Genomic DNA, 16,266 nt, shown 5'->3' with positions numbered 1-16,266 from the left:
TGACCTCAAGTGATCCGCCCACCTCAGCTTCCCAAAGTGCTGGGATTACAGGTGTGAGACACCACGCCCAGCCAGTCTCCCATTTCTTTAATTGGTCTTCTGCCTAGTTGTTCTATTCATTATTAAAAGTGGAGTACTGAAATCTTCAATTACTGTTGTTAAGCTACCTATTTTTCCCTTCAATTCTATCCTTGTTTGCTTATATATTTTGGATCCCTGATGTTTGGTGCATATAGGTTTACAACTGTTATATCTTTTTGGTGAATTGATTCTTATTAATATACAATGCCCTTCTTTGTCTCTTGTTGTAGAACAAGACTTTAAAATCTGTTTTGTCTGATACTAATATAGCCATCCCTATTCTCTTTTTGTTACTGTGTACATAGGATATCATTTTAAATCCTTTCTCTTTCAATCTGTTTGTGTCCTTAGAGCTAAAGCAAGTCTATTGTGGACGGTATATAATTGGATCATTTTTAAAAAATCTAATCTGCCAATTTATAACTTTTGACTGAGGCATTGAACCCAATTAAATTTAAATTTAAATCCATTTACTGATAGACAATGACTCAATGACTTATTTTGCCATTTTGTTATTTGTTTTCTATATGTTTTAACTCTTCTTGCTTACTTGCTTGCATTCTTAAAAGATGGGGTCTCACTATGTGGCCCAGGCTGGCCTCAAACTCCTAGGCTCAAGTGATCCTCTCACCTCAGCCTCCCAAGCAGCTGGAACTACAGGCATGTGCCACTGTATCTGGCTGCTTTTCAGCTTTTTGTGTCCCTCATTTCCTCCATTTCTACCTTTCTTTACATCTAGTTGATTTTTTTGTAGTGACATGTTTTATTCACTTCTCATTTCCTTTTGTGTATATTCTATAAATACATTTTGTGGTTACCATGGGAATTACATATAACATCCCAAAGTTATAATGATCTAATTTGAATTGATACTAACTTAACTTCAATTGCATACAAACATTTTACTTATACAGCTCCATGCCCCCCCCATTTTGTGTTACCGATGTTACAGTTTACATTGTTATATATTATATACCCACTAATAGATATATAATTATTTTATTTGTTGTCTTTAAATCCTGTGCTATAGTTTAGATATTCGTGCCCTGCAAATCTCATGTTGAAATTTGATCCCCAGTGTTGGAGGTGGGGCCCAATGGGTGGTGTTTGGGTCATGGGGGCATATCTTTCATGAGTAGAATGCATTTCCAGGGGAGTGCATTCCAACGTTATTAGTTCCATGAGAACTGGTTGTTAAAAAGAGCCTGGCACCTCCCATTTTTCATTCCTGCTTTCTATTTCACTGTGTGATTTCTGCACACTCCAGCTTCCCTTTCCCTTCTAAAATGAGTGAGAAAAGGCCAAGGCTTTTCTCTTCTGCCCAATCTTCCGGCCAGCAGAACTGTAAGCCAAATAAACCTCTTTATCAATTGTCCAGCCCCAGGTGTTCATTTATAACAACACTAAATGGACTAAGACATCCTGTATTTAAAAGTGGAATTACAAACCAAAATTACAATAATACTGGCTTTTTTATTTGTCTGTGTGTTTACCTCAAACAAAGGTCTTGATATATTTCTTCACCTAGTTTCAACTTACTGCAGCTTTTTTTCAGTATTTCTTGCAGGGCGGCTCTAATGGTAATCAACTCCGTAAGCTTTTGTTTATCTGGGACTTTCTTAATTTCTGTCATATTAATATTTTGGAAGATACTTTTGCTGGACATAGAATTCTTAATTGAGAACTTTTTCTTCTTTCAGTACTTTGTATTGTCCCAATGCCCCCTGGGCTTCGAAGTTTCTGCTGATAAATCGACTGATAATTTTATTGAGGATCCCTGTACATGATGAGTCTTGTCTCTTATTGCTTTCACAATTCTTTGTCTTTGACTTCCAACAGTTTGATTCTAATGTGTCTCAATGTAGGTCTCTTTTAGTTTATTTTACTCGAAATTCCTTGAGCTTCTTGGGGCTTTAGATGGTCTATTGTATGTCTCAATCTGTAATCTTTGTCTCCAGTGTCTGAAGGTCTGTAGTTGGTCTGCTGTTTTTTTTTTTTTTTTTTTTTTTTTTTTTTTTTTGAGACGGAGTCTTGCTCTGTCTCCCAGGCTGGAGTGCAGTGGCCGGATCTCAGCTCACTGCAAGCTCCGCCTCCCGGGTTTACGCCATTCTCCTGCCTCAGCCTCCCGAGTAGCTGGGACTACAGGCGCCCGCCACCTCGCCCGGCTAGTTTTTTTGTATTTTTTAGTAGAGACGGGGTTTCACCGTGTTAGCCGGGATCGTCTCTTGATCTCCTGGCCTCGTGATCCGCCCGTCTCGGCCTCCCAAAGTGCTGGGATTACAGGCTTGAGCCACCGCGCCCGGCCTGGTCTGCTGTTTAATGAGCAATGCTGCCCCTTTTCCCTTAGGCAAAGCAAGACTAGTCCTGCAGGCAGACCCCAGACAGATTAGAGCATTGCACATGATGAGTCTGGCTCTGCTTCTTTGAGTTTAAGGGAGAGAACTAGGGCTTGAGCTACCATCTCCAGACCAATACTGCTGGCAGTGGAGGTGGAACAAGGTAGAAAGAAAATGAAATTTCCAACCTTTTTTTGGAGACGGAGTCTCGCTCTCTTGCCCAGGCTGGAGTGCAGTAGTGCTGTCATGCGCTCCGTGTGAAGAGACCACCAAACAGGCTTTGTGTGAGCAGTAAAGCTTTTTAATCACCTGGGTGCAGGCAGGCTGAGTCCGAAAAGAGAGTCAGCGAAGGGAAATAAGGGTGGGGCAGTTTTATAGGATTTGGATAGTTGGATAGTTAAAGAAAAATTACAGGCCGGGTGCGGTGGCTCAAGCCTGTAATCCCAGCACTTTGGGAGGCCGAGACGGGCGGATCACGAGGCCAGGAGATCGAGACCATCCTGGCTAACACCGTGAAACCCCGTCTCTACTAAAAATACAAAAAACTAGCCGGGCGAGGTGGCGGGCGCCTGTAGTCCCAGCTACTGGGGAGGCTGAGGCAGGAGAATGGCGTAAACTCGGGAGGCGGAGCTTGCAGTGAGTTGAGATCCGGCCACTGCACTCCAGCCCGGGCTACAGAGCAAGACTCCGTCTCAAAAAAAAAAAAAAAGAAAGAAAAATTACAGTCAAAGGAGGTGTTCTCTGGTAGGCCAGAGTCGTGGGGGGGGGGGGGGGAGGGGAGGGAGTGTGTGTCACAAAGTGCTCAGTAGGGGAGCTTTTTGAGCCAGGATGAGTCAGGAAAAGGAATTTCACAAGGTAATGTCATCACTTAAGGCAAGGACCAGACATTTTCGCTTCTTTTGTGGTGGAATGTCATCAGTTAAGGCAGGGGCAGGGCATTTTCACTTCTTTTGTGATTCTTTAGTTATTTCAGGCCATCTGGGCGTATAAGTGCAAGTCACAGGGGATGCGATGGCTTGGCTTGGGCTCAGAGGCCTGACAAGTGCGATCTCGGCTCACTGCAATCTCCACCTCCTGGGTTCAAGCGATTCTTCTGCCTTAGCCTCCCAAATAGCTGGGATTACAGGTGCCTGCCACCATGCCTGGCTAATTTTTGTATTTTTAGTAGAGATGGGGTTTCACCATATTGGACAGGCTGATCTTGAACTCCTGACCTCAGGTGATCTGCCCACGTCAGACTTCCAAAGTGCTGGGATTACAGGCATGAGCCACCGTGTCTGGAAAAATTCCTATTATTTTGAAGGAGGCTTTTAAAAAATTTTTGAGACAGGGTCTCCATTTCTCACCCAGGGTGCAGTTAAGGAGGCTTTCTTTGATTAGGCATTACTTGGCTGCTCTAACCTTTGGCTGTTTTCCAGAGCTCCTATAAAGTTAGTTCAGCCAGTTTTCTCTCTCTCTCTGGGTGGGTGGGTGTGTGTGTGTGTGTGTGTGTGTGTGTGTGTGTGTGTGTGTGTGTGTAGCTTTCCATGAGGGAACAAGAGCTTGGAGCTTCCTAGTCATCCATTTTGCTGACATCCCCAGGATGATTTTTTAAAACAGCTTTATTGCTACATGCTTCATATATCTCACAATTCATGAATTTTGAAGTATATAATTCAGTGGTTTTTAGTATATGTATAGATATGTGCAACCATCACATAGTCAATTTCAGAACATTTTCATCACCTTTAAAAGAAACCTCATACCCTTTAGCTATCATCCCATACCTTTCATTCCCGTCTTACCCCACCTCCACCTCCAGCCTTAGCAACCACTAGTCTACTTTCTGTCCCTATATATTTGCCTATTCTGGACATTTCATATAAATGGAATCATACAATATGTCCTCTTTTGCGACTGGCTGCTTTCACTTAGCACAATGTTTTCCCCCATGCCGCCCGGGGCCCCCACCCTGGGCTCTGTAGAGGGCACAGGATACTGAGAGTAGAGTGGGAGCAGGATTGCATGACGGAGTAGCCAGATCATTGGACTGGTCCAAATTTGAAGTTGCACCCAACAGCTGCAATGTGAAGATAAGGGGAAAGAAATTGAAGATGTTAGCAAGTGAATAGTACAAAGGTTTGCAAGACCCAGGTACCAAAGGGAAGGTAGTCAGAATAGGTAAGGAAAAAGGAGAATGGTCAAGGGACCAGAGTTTAGAATCAAATGAAAGACTAAGTGCAGAGAAGTAACAAGAGGGTAGAGGAAGGAGAAGAGATGGTGATCAGAAGAGCTGCTTGAAATCAGCTGGGCATAGTGGTGCGTGCCTGTAATCCCAGCTACTTGGAAGGCTGAGGCGGGAGAATCACTTGAACCTAGGAGGCAGAGGCTGCAGTGAGCTTAGATCATGCCACTGCATTCTAGCCTGGGTGACAGAGACTCCATCTCAAAAAAAGAAAAAAAAAACTGCTTGAATTTAATATTTTAGGAATTTAATATTTGTAGTGATGACAGTGTCTAAGAAAGTGGCCATGGGAAGGGAGGTTGGAAAGGAGGGAGGGGAAAACGTTGGTAGAGGCATCCAAAATAGGCAAATTCATAGAGATAGAAAATAGATTAGGGTTGTCAGGGGCCGGGGTGAGGGAGGAATGGGGTGCTACTGCTAATAAGTACAGGACTTCTTTTAGGTTGATGAAAATGCTCTGTACTTTGGTAGTGGTGATGGTTGCACAAGCTTGTGAGCATACAAAAACCCACCGAATTGTACATATTAAAAGGGTGAATTTTATGTGTGAATTATATCTCAATTAATTTTTTATTAGGAATCAATGAAAAAATTCAGGGGGATTTGTTCACTATAGTTCAGAGATTCCAGAGGGCCTACGTGGAAATGTTTAGGAGGGAGAGAAAGAATAAGAGTCTATGTCTGGGTAGAAAAAGGAGGTGAGGCCTGGGCAATGATTGGAGGATGTCAGGCACAGGAGGCCTGGAGGGGTAAGAAGGGAGTGGAGAGTTTCAGCAGCAGTGGTTCAACAGATCCTAGTAGCTGGAGGGACCAATGTGTCTCTGGAAGCCACAGGTTTGGCTTGAATGGTGGTGTCTGGAGGTGGTCCCAGCCCAGGTAACTGAAGGAAGAGAGGGGGACTTCAAGGGTGGGCACCAAGAAATCTAGCAATGGGACTTTCCAGGGTGAGAGAATTAAGCAAAACCAGATGGTGATGGGGAGGGAGAATGGTCACTCCTCAAGCTTGAACACAGCTTTCAGATCTTAGGTTTCAAATATGAATCAAAGTCCTGAAAATCCCCAAGAGAAAGATCGGGTTTGAAAATCCCAAGAACCACTGCATTCTGCCAGATCTCTCTGCACAAAAACAAGCCACAGAAGGTTAGATAAATAAGCAAAAGGCATCCAGGGCTAAGGGCCAACCTGAGTGATTAGTTTCCTACTGATGTTTACACGGAGTTGTGAGCTGTTAAGTGAAAATAAGGATGATCAGAAACGGACGTGGTGTGTGTTATGCATTTAAACAAGAATTTTATTAAACCTCTATATACTCCATGTAAGGTGCTCAGAATGCTGGACAGTCTCCGTGCTGCCTCCCAGAAGCTTATAGGCTGGGTGATTGAGGGAGAAACTATCACTAAGCAAATAACTACAAAATAATTTATTACAACTATATAAGAATAATGAAGAAAGCAGTAAGGTGCTCTGATTGTTTATAAAAGGAATCTGATGGATGCTAGGGGTGAGAGCAAGTTTCTCTCAGGAAATGGCATTTCAGCTACCCCCCTAATGAAGGTGGGAAGTGGGGTCGGTGCCTATCACAGCCCTGGGATAGAAAGGAGCTTGAGGAACCTGCCAGAGGTAACATGTGAGAGGAGGAGGAAGTCAGCTAGAGAGACAGGAAAAGCCTGATTTCACAGGGCATTGTGGTCCACGTGGAGGACTCCGGGGTCCTTCTCCCAAGAACAAAGGGAATGTAGAGGGAGTAAGTAAAAGGCAATGGAGCAGCTACAGAGTGCAGTGGAGCCAGGTGGTTAAGAGCGTGGACTCTGGGCTGGGTGTGGTGGCTCATGCCTGTAATCCCAGCACTTTGGGAGCACGGAGGTGGATCACTTGAGCCTGGGAGTTCGAGACCAGCCTGGGCAACAATGCAAGACCCTGTCTCTAAAAAAAATACAAAAATTAGCCAGAGCCGTGGTGTGCCTGTAGTCCCAGCCACTTGAGAGGCTGTGGCAGGAGAATCCCTTGAAGCCCAGAAGGTGGAAGTTGCAGGAGCCGACATCACCCCATTGCACTCCAGCCTGGGCGATGAGAGTGAGACCCTGTCTCAAAAAAAAAAAAGCATGGACTCAATGGACTCAACCCAGTTTCAACAGGTTCAACCAGAGCCTGGGGTTTAAATTCCAGGTCTGCCACTTCTTGGTGACCAAGACCAGGTTTTAGCTAATGTCACTGTGCCATCTCCTCCTCCATAAGATGGGGTGATAATAGTGCCTATTTCCAAGGATTGGCATGAGGATTTGGAGACAAAAGTGCCTGGCACGTGGAGTAAGGAAGAACTGCCACTGGAAGTGGGCTCAACAGCAGCAACCTGCACTGTGGGCTCTCCCTGCCTCCAGGCTGCCATCACTGTGCTAAAAGAGTTGACACCCAGGAAAGTTGAGGCTTCTCTAGTGGATGCCATTTGTAAGATGAGTTTCTTGGTCTTGGGCAGCCCTTCTGGCAGCATCTCCTTGACTGTGGCTGTCCTGTGAGCTGTATACAGACAAGGCCATGCTCAACCTATACCCCAGGGCCTAACATGGGGTAGGCACATGGGAGGTGCTTAATGCCTGTAAGTGAAGTGGGTTGCAAAGGAATGAATGAATGGATGGATCTGTGAGAGAATACTTACACTATTCATAAATTATTGAGCATTTACTATGTTCCAGGCTCCTTACTGAGGGCTTAACCTGGTTGATTTCATTCTCACGATGATCTTGTGAGGAGGCTACTATTCGACTCTTTCCAGTAGGGGAGATCTTGGGAATACGTTTTTTGGTTGGGGGCAAGGGGAGTCCTGGTTGTATTTCAGGGAGCTTAATGATAGAGAAATGTGTTTAATATGTAGCCCCAAAGGGGGGCTTTTTGCTACAGGTTGGGATCCTGGAGGCAGGAATTAAACCAGAAAGCAGACTATGCTAAAAGTAGTTTCTCTAAAGATCTAGCTGCGTGTACTTTACAGCAATGATCTCATATTCCTTAGCAAGGCACCACCGTGACAGCAATTATTTTACTTGTTTGTGAAAAGGAAAAGTGGTGTGTTCTAGGGAGACGCAGTGGCCTCCCCAGCATCCAGAGAGAGCTCAGAGCAGAAGCCAGGAGTCCTGAGTTGCTGGCATGTCTCTCCCACCCCCGCCTCTGAGAAGCAGAGAGCAGAGAGCAGAGCTATTGGAAAGGCTGTGGCAAGCCGCCTTTGTTCTTCTCCTTGCCCACTCAGGCTCTAACCAGAGTCCCACATGCACCTGGTGGCAGGACTGTTCCCTAAGGGAATGCGGGCAACAGTCCCTGGCTCCCCTTCTTCCCGGTGCAGCGCTGGGGCAGACCACCGCTTTCTGAGCCCCAAGCAGCTCCCCAGACCTCCTTCTCCAGAGATGATTATTTTGGGAGAGTGCTGAGTTCAGCACAGCTGCAAGGTGCAGCCAGACGCACCCTTCTGTCCTCAGCTGGCCCTTCGGAGCTGGCTTTGGGCTAGGGTGCGCCTGCCCAAGCCCAAGTCCCTGCAGCAGTCCCTCCTACACAGGGTTACTGTGTCCAAGCACCTCCACCTTGGGGAAGCTCACAGGCTGTGGAGACAGGTGGAAGAATGGGGGCTAGGAGAGGCAGAGCCGGTCTGAGGGGCACAGCCCAACTCCTAGCCCTGAGCCTGGGGTCACCAGCTTCCCAGGGCTTGCCTTACAGCCAAGGGGCAGGCTGGCCTTCGGCCAGCTGACCATCCCCAGGCCAAGAGCAGGGAGTGGACGAGGAGCTGAACTGAGAAGCTTATATAAGCACTTCTACTTTGCAGCCTGCTGTCTGCCCTGGCAGCCAGGACAAGAGTGACAACAAAGCTGTGTCCTGCCAGGGGGAGGGGCCTCTGCCAGGAATGTACATTGAGTCCAACTTGGAGGAGGCCCAGGTCCTCCCAAAGTGCTTGTGTCCGGGTGGTGGACTGGATTAGCCGCGGAGCCCTGAAAGCTGCCTGCCTTTCTCCCTGTGCTTAACCAGAGGTCTCTCTCCTGCCAAGTGGGCCCCTGGGGTGGGGGGCACAGGTATTTGGCAGGAAATGCCCTGCAGGGGATCCAGCTGCTCTAAAGCTCCTTCTGTTCCAGGTGCCCATGGGTTGGACAATGAGGCTGGTCACAGCAGCCCTGTTACTGGGTCTCGTGATGGTGATCACTGGAGACGAGGACGAGAACAATCCGTGTGCCCAAGAAGCCCTCTTGGACGAGGACGCCCTTGTGTGCCAGTAAGTCAGGGCAGGCTTGGAGGCGGGAGGCACAGAGGCTGCCAGGCAGGTGGATCGCAGGGAGGGGTATTTCCAAAACCAAGGAGCACCATCTCCTGAGCCTGATTTTATGGGGAAGACAGAACACACGTCAGGTCTGGAGACCACCTTGATGGAGGATGGCACTGAGAAAGGGACTTAGAAACAGACTCCTTCCTGCCTTCCAGAATGCACCTCTCCCAGGACCAGGAGGGCTGTGTATATGGTTGGCTCTGCTTGGGCCCTCCAAACCTGGGGGGTCTTGGCGGAGGCAGGAGGCTGAGACCCTCAGAGAGAGACCCAGAGAGAGAGACCATCCCTCCCTATAGCCTGAATGCCCCCTCTCCACAGAACCCCGACCAAGAGGCGTTTTAATGAAAGAAGGTGTGTGATTAGACCCTTCCTGTGTGAGAGGTGTTTTTCAACGATGGGACCTAGGAGTGTTTGTGCAGGGGCCCTTTAGGGATCATGGCACCGGGTGGAGTTGGGTGATGAGGCTGGCTTCTTCCCTCCCAAGGGCACAAGCTGCTTCTACTTTGGGTAAGCTGGAAAGCCTGGCGTTCGGCTCTCTCCTCACTGACTCTGCCGGTTAGAAAGCAAGCCTTCATTTATCTGGACTTGTGGGTCATCCTGAGGACTCCCCGGGCCAAATTGATGCCAAACCTCCCTGCCAGTTTAGTGACTGAGGGGGGGACACCCTGCTGAGCCCATGTGTGAGAAATGGGACAGGAGGAAAAAGAACTTTGACGACCTACTCTCTTCTTTTTTTTTTTTTTTTTTTGAGACGGAGTCTGGCTCTGTCGCCCAGGCTAGAGTGCAGTGGCAGGATCGCAGCTCACTGCAAGCTCCGCCTCCCGGGTTTCCGCCATTCTCCTGCCTCAGCCTCCTGAGTAGCTGGGACTACAGGCGCCCGCCACGACGCCCGGCTAGTTTTTTGTATTTTTTAAGTAGAGACGGGGTTTCACCATGTTAGCCAGGATGGTCTCGATCTCCTGACCTCGTGATTCGCCCATCTCGGCCTCCCAAAGTGCTGGGATTACACGATCTTTTGTACCTTTGAATTTTCACAAACATTACTGTTCATAAAAATATGTTTGTTTTTCTTTTTTATTTTATTTAAAACATTTTTGACAAATATTACTTTTAGAACCATAAATACATGTCTTCTCTTAAAGTTATGTAGTTGAATCCTTCTTAAAAAGTAACATTTTGGTTGGATTCAGTGGCTCACATGTGTAATCCTAGCACTTTGGGAGGCCAAAGTGGAGGATCACTTGAGCCCAGGAGTTTGAAACCAGCCTGGGCAACATAGAGAGACTCTGTCTCTACAAAACAGTTTAAAAACTAGCCAAGCATGGTGATGCACACCTGTAGTCCCAGCTACTCAAGAGGTTGAGGTGGGAGGATCGCTTAAACCCAGGAGGTCAAGGCTGTTCTGAGCCATGATTGCACCACTGCATTCCAGCCTGGGCAACAGAGCCAGACCCTGCCTCAAAAAAAAAAAAAAAAAAGTAACAAACATTCAGTACATTTTGAAAAATCTTGTTAAACAGTTCTGGGTGTAGACTGGGCACGGTGGCTCACGCCTGTAATCCCAGCACTTTGAGAGGCTGAGGCAGGCAGATCACGAGGTCAGGAGTTTGAGACCAGTCTGACTGACACAGTGAAACCCCGTCTCTACTAAAAACAAAAAAATTAGCCGGGCATGGTGGTGCACGCCTGTAATCCCAGCTACCCAGGAGGCTGAGGCAGAAGAATCCCTTGAACCTGGGAGGCGGAGGTTGCAGTGAGCCAAGATTACGCCACTGCACTCTAGCCTGGGCAACAGACTAAGACTCTATCTCAAAAAACAAACAGTTCTGGGTGAAGTTTTCATGTGGAAGGAGGAAGAGAAACATGGTTGCCTCTCACAAGTGGGATCTAATTTTCTAGGTGCTCTGCTGAGTGAGCCAAGGGGCTGGCAGGCTTCTCGCTCTGAGCAGTGCAAGGTCAACGCCCTCATAAGCAGGAGAGGTCAGCTGGGCCAGGGTACAGCAGGCCTGGGCTGTGATAATGGCCCCTTAAGGAGGACCTCAAGGGTTCCTGGTGTTTCCCACACTGTGGGAAATTAGGATGTCTGTAGGGTTGCTGGAGGTGACCAGCCTGAGGCTCTGGGTGCCCTAGGCTCTGCCCTGCCAAGGTCACATCTTGGTACCCTGGTGACCCATGCATGGGGGCACACATGGGAAGTCCCAGGGCACCTTCTGTGTCCCAGGTTCTCTGCTGGTGCTTGGACTCCTTGACTTCTCTCACTGTCAGTGATGAACCTACAGAGTCTATGTTAGCACCCCCATTTTGCAGATGAAGAGTCCCCAGAGATTAAGAAATCTGCCCACAGTGTTTACATAGCTTCAAAGTGGCAGAGCCAAGATCTAGTGCCCTTGTCTGACTCCACACTCATGCTCTTTCCCTATCTGCTTCTGCTGACGACCTTCACCCCGGGTCCAGGGCTCCCAAACTCGAGTCAGGGGGAGCCATTCTCAAGACTCCTGGAATACGCCAGCAGGTCCCCAGTTTGAGAAACAGATTTGTGACCCTAAGGTTGCATGCCAGGAAGATGTCTTTTGATTTCAAGCCATCATCGTGAAAGAGGAGATTTGTCTTTATTGCCATAGAAGTTTTTGTTTGGAAGAGATCATCATGAGTGATGATGAAATGAAAATACGCCAAGGACAGATAGGACCCCTGAGGAGACAGCAGGACCTCCTGCACTGACGCCCACCTCAAGATCCCCACTCAGCTCAGGCTCTGACCTTGGCAAGAGATCCCCCAGAGAAGGCACTCCTCTCGTGGGCATTTGGAGTCTACCAGGGAACTCTTAAAGATTGGACTCAATGCCTAAAAGTATTCATCTATAAGGGAGGAATTTTATGTACTGTGACAAGCAGTGAGACATTGTTAAGAGAAAAGCTTCTCGGGAATCGGACCTTCCCTGCTTCTGAGATACCCCAGACTAGACCAGCAAAACCACCGAGAGTCCCAACCCTGGGCTCAGTCGCAGAATTGAAAGAACTGTGATCCTCCAGCCCTGCAGCCGGGAGGTGAATCCACTCAACAAAGCCCTCCTGCTGCCATCCAGTCAGCCCTGCGAGCTCCCTTGGGGATGGCAGCTGCTGCTCAAAGCGTCCTGCTTTTTGGTGTTGAAAAGCTCCGTTCTTCAGAACATGCATTCTTATCCCAAGGCCCTGTTGCTCTTCTTGAACATCAACCCACCTTTTCCAGTGCAGATCCAGGAGGTGCACAAGCTAGTCTATCTTCTCATCTTCTTTGTGGTCATTCATGTGTGTGGTGACAGATGCCATGCCCTGCCCCTTCATCCCCAGCTCCCCCCAACCTGGGCAGTCATCCCCAGTCCTTCAGTCTCTCTCAGGGGCCTTGGTTTCTCTTCTCTTTAAATACATTTCTTTCAGAGACAGAGTCTTGCTCTGTCACTTAGGCTGGAGGGCAGTGACCTGATCATAGCTCACTGCAGCCTTGAACACCTGGGCTTGAGCAATCCTCCTGCCTCAGTGTCCTGAGTAGCTGGGACTACAGGTGCATGCCACCACGCCCGGCTAAGTTTCTTATTTTTCGTAGAGTTGGGAGTCTCCCTATGTTGTCCAGGCTGGTCTCAAACTCCTGGGCTCAAGCAATCCTGCCGCCTCAGCCTCCCAAAGTGCTGGGATTACGGGGCATGCACTGCTGGATACAGTGGCTCATGTGTGTAATCCCAGCACTTTGGGAGGCCAAGGTGGAGGATCACTTGAGCCTAGGAGTTTGAGACCAGTCTGGGCAACAAAGAGAGACTCCGTCTCTACAAGACAGTTTAAAAACTAGCTTGCTGCTTTTCAAGTGGGGTGACCCACGCTTTCACAGTTTCCCTCTTCAAGGCAGCCTCATATCCCATGTGTCTTTTTGTCATCCTCACTGCCTTAGTCTGTTCAGCTACTGTAACAAAATACCTTAGACTAGGTCATTTCTAAACAGCAGGAATGTATTACTCACAACTCTAGAGGCTGAGAAGCGCCAAAATCAAGGTGCTACTGGATTCAGTGCGTGGTGCGAGCTTGCTCTCTGCTTCAAACACGGCACCTTCTTGCTGCGACTTCACCTGGTGGAAGGGAAGGGTAGCTCCCTTCAGCCTCTTTTATGAGAGTGCCTTTTATAAGGGTGACTTAATCACCTCTTCCAGGTCCCGCTTGTTAATACCATCACACTGAGGATTAAATTCCAGCATATAAACTTTGAGGAGACACCAACACTCAGGCAATAGCACTCACTGAGGGGCAGCTGAAATTCTAAGCCCTTCATACAGGCACAGCTGAGAAGCCATGTTTTTAGAGACAGGGTCTCACTCTGCCACCCTCTGTCACCTAGGCTGGAATACAGTAGCAGGATCATGGCTCACTGCAACCTTGACCTCCCAGACTCAAGCAATCCTCCCACCTCAGCCTCCCATATAGCTGGGACTACAGATGCGTACCACCACACTTGGCTAATTTTTTCTATGTTTTATAGAGACAGGATCTCACTACATTGCCCACGCTGGTCTCTAACTCCTGGGCTCAAGTGATCATCTCACCTCAGCCTCCCAAAGTGCTGGGATTACAGGCTTGAGCCACCACGACCAGCCCTTGTGATCTAATTCTTGCCATGACAGAGACTCACATGACCACCTAGCTCAAACTGAAGCCTGGAGGAATGAAATAGCTCACTAGGGAAAATGTGTGGTGCAGGGAAGAAAGTGCAGCCAAGCCCACTGTACTCGTTCTCTGTTGTACACAACAGATCACTCCAACACGTAGCAGCTGCAAATAGGTGTTGTCCTGCAGTTTCTCAGTTACTCATCTGGAGATGGGAATAGTGTTAAGAGCTGCCTCAAGATATGGTTGCATGAAATTAAATCCTACATATGTGATGTCCCTGATCTATTGGGGTGGCCCAGTAAAAGTCATGCCCTTCGTCCCCAGTCCCTTATGTAGCGTTAGTTCATGGCAAAGCTTGGGCCAGGGCCCCTGATCTTTTCACTCCACTCCCCAGGGTGCCTCCAAGTCTTGTCATGGAGATCAGGAGATCCCCAAACTCTCCGGATGGAAATTAGAATGAATTCCATGTCAGGTAAACCATAAGCAGCAAGGGCACACAGGAAGGTGGCACCTTTGAGGCTTTCTGGTTTTAATGCAAGTTGTTTGTTTTTGAGATAGAGTCTTGCCCTGTCACCCAGGCTGGAGTGCAGTGATGCAGTCATGGTTCACTGCAGCCTCTACTTCCTGGGCTCAAGTGATCCTTCCACTTCAGCCTCCCAAGTAACAGGGACTATAGGCATGCACCACCCTGCTTGTTTTTTTTTTTTTTTTTAATTTTTGGTGGAAACAGGGTCTCACTATGCTGCCTAGGCTGATCTCAAATTCCTGGGCTCAAGCGATGCTCCCACCCCAGCCTCTCAAAGAGCTGAGATTATGGGCATGAGCCACCGTGCCTGGCCTTGAATGCAAATTTTAAAGTATATTTTCTCACTAACTTTAATTTTTGATTCAGCTCACCTCAGGTTTGTCCAGATCATCTTGTAACTCGATTTGATAATCAGAATTGTTGGTCACCAGCTCTGTGCCATCTGCAGATCAAATAAATTTCTCTCTGTGTCCTTCTCCAAGCCTTTGCTAAAGCAGCTGAGCCAGGCAGAGGCCTGCACACGCCCCTTTCCCGTCATCCTAGGTGGGGCAATATGCTATCTTCAAACGCTGGCCTGGCAGTGCCCTATGGGTGTGAGGAGAGGGGCAGGGACACGACCCAATCCCTGGTTCGCTGGCATGTGCCCTGTCCTTCAGGGCACTCTCTGTGGCTCTGCACCCCCCTCACCAAATAACGATTTGCCGATTTTGCTTCTTTGATTCTTTTGATATTTACAACAATTCCACTCTGATAAAAAGGGGGGAGGGGTTGTGGGCATGAGGGCGTCCCTCCACCCTCAGTTTCCCTCCTCCGTGCCTCTCGTTTTCCCGTGCTGTGCTGCTTGCTGTCTGTCTCTCTGCCCTTGGAGGGTCCCCTCTCTGCCTCGCATCTCGCTAGCTGCAGCAGCAAGGAGCTGCAGCAGAAACAAACCAAACGGTCCTTAAGATGATGCTAGGAAGATAAAACTAGTCCCCTAAAACTTCCCCAAAAGCTGTGAAAATCTTGCCATCCACCTAGAATTGCTGTAAGTGTGCAAAGAGTTAGAAGACACAGATTTGCTCAGCAAGACCTTGACTCGTCCTGCTTCCACCCTCTGAGACCAGAGTACCTGACTTCTGGTATTGGGGGTGCTGGCCCGCCGAAGTGTCCTGGTCCGCGGCTGCCAGGTGCTGGGGGCTCAGCGGCCTTTTGCCTAAGGCTGGAATTCAGGAGCCACTGAAAGAGTAGGAGGTGGAAGGTGGGAGGGGGAATGCAGGGCTACCCACCAGGAAGCTGCTCTTGGCCTATTCCCAGGCCCCAGCTTCAGGGAGCTGTCCCTCCAGAACTGTTCTCCAAATTACATCCTCACAGGGTCCCCTGAGGCATCACCTGCAGCAAGGCACTGTGGACAGCTGTGGGTGGCTACTGGCAGGCTGTAGAGCAGCTTAGCCATGCAAGGCTGTTAGGAAAGGCTGGGGACCTGCAACACCCACTCCATACCCACACCCCTTCTCTCTCAGTGATGCCTTAACCCACATTAACCCTACAGAGGCCTTGGGTCGTGGAGATAAAATGTAATAGAAGGGCAAGCAAAAACAGTTTTTAAAAATGTCTTTGAAAAATCTTACCTGCATTTCTGAGTTTCAAATATAAGCATGCACTGAAGGCCAGCCTGGTGCAGTCATGGCCCGGCCCGCTGTGCCCTGCCCTGCAGACTCTGTCGCTTTGCTCTGCATCATATTTTCTTCCCTTCCAGAGAGCCACATTCTCAGAATGCCGGTGCTGTTCGGGGCCCTTCTTCTCCGGGAGCAAATAGATGAACCAGTTCATTCATACTCACACTCTTAGTGAGCCAATGTTTTACCCCCTGAGGGATGTTTGCATTTTGAAATGGAACCTAGGCTATGGTCAATGCTTAACCCAAAGAAGCCAATTCTTCAGCTAATGGCAGGATTTCAGGCATGGGGAGCTCTTGATTGTTTAGGGGAGAGAGAACCTCTATGCCCTTGAAGGAAGGTATGCTGACTTGCTAAGCCTTTCTTTCTGTAATAAGAATGTTTCTGAAAAGCAATCTATAGGTACTGTTTTTATAAACTCAATCCTACTTTAAAGACATTAAGTTTGCCTGAGGATATCTATTCTTCTAGGGAAGTAAACACTGATGATAATTAATATTACACTTTCTGATGACT

General features: G+C 48.2%; 1 protein-coding gene across 2 annotated transcripts in view; it reads left to right on the top strand.

Moving 5' to 3' along the window:
• The window catches only part of PEBP4 (phosphatidylethanolamine binding protein 4), a 227,194-nt gene that overhangs the window by 5,698 nt on the left and 205,230 nt on the right, over positions 1-16,266 (top strand). The window contains exons 1-2 of one of the 2 annotated variants that reach the window (XM_015454579.4): positions 8,593-8,648; positions 8,751-8,887. In XM_015454579.4, coding sequence (XP_015310065.2) covers positions 8,757-8,887 — 131 coding nt within the window. In that variant the 5' untranslated portion in view covers positions 8,593-8,648; positions 8,751-8,756. Of the gene's footprint in view, positions 1-8,592; positions 8,649-8,750; positions 8,888-16,266 lie in introns of those variants that run through there. The other variant, XM_005562829.4, reaches the window with a different exon arrangement.

The sequence above is a fragment of the Macaca fascicularis genome, chromosome 8, assembly GCF_037993035.2.
Source record: "Macaca fascicularis isolate 582-1 chromosome 8, T2T-MFA8v1.1".
Taxonomy (NCBI): Eukaryota; Metazoa; Chordata; class Mammalia; order Primates; family Cercopithecidae; genus Macaca; species Macaca fascicularis.
This window is presented reverse-complemented; position numbering and strand designations above follow the sequence as displayed.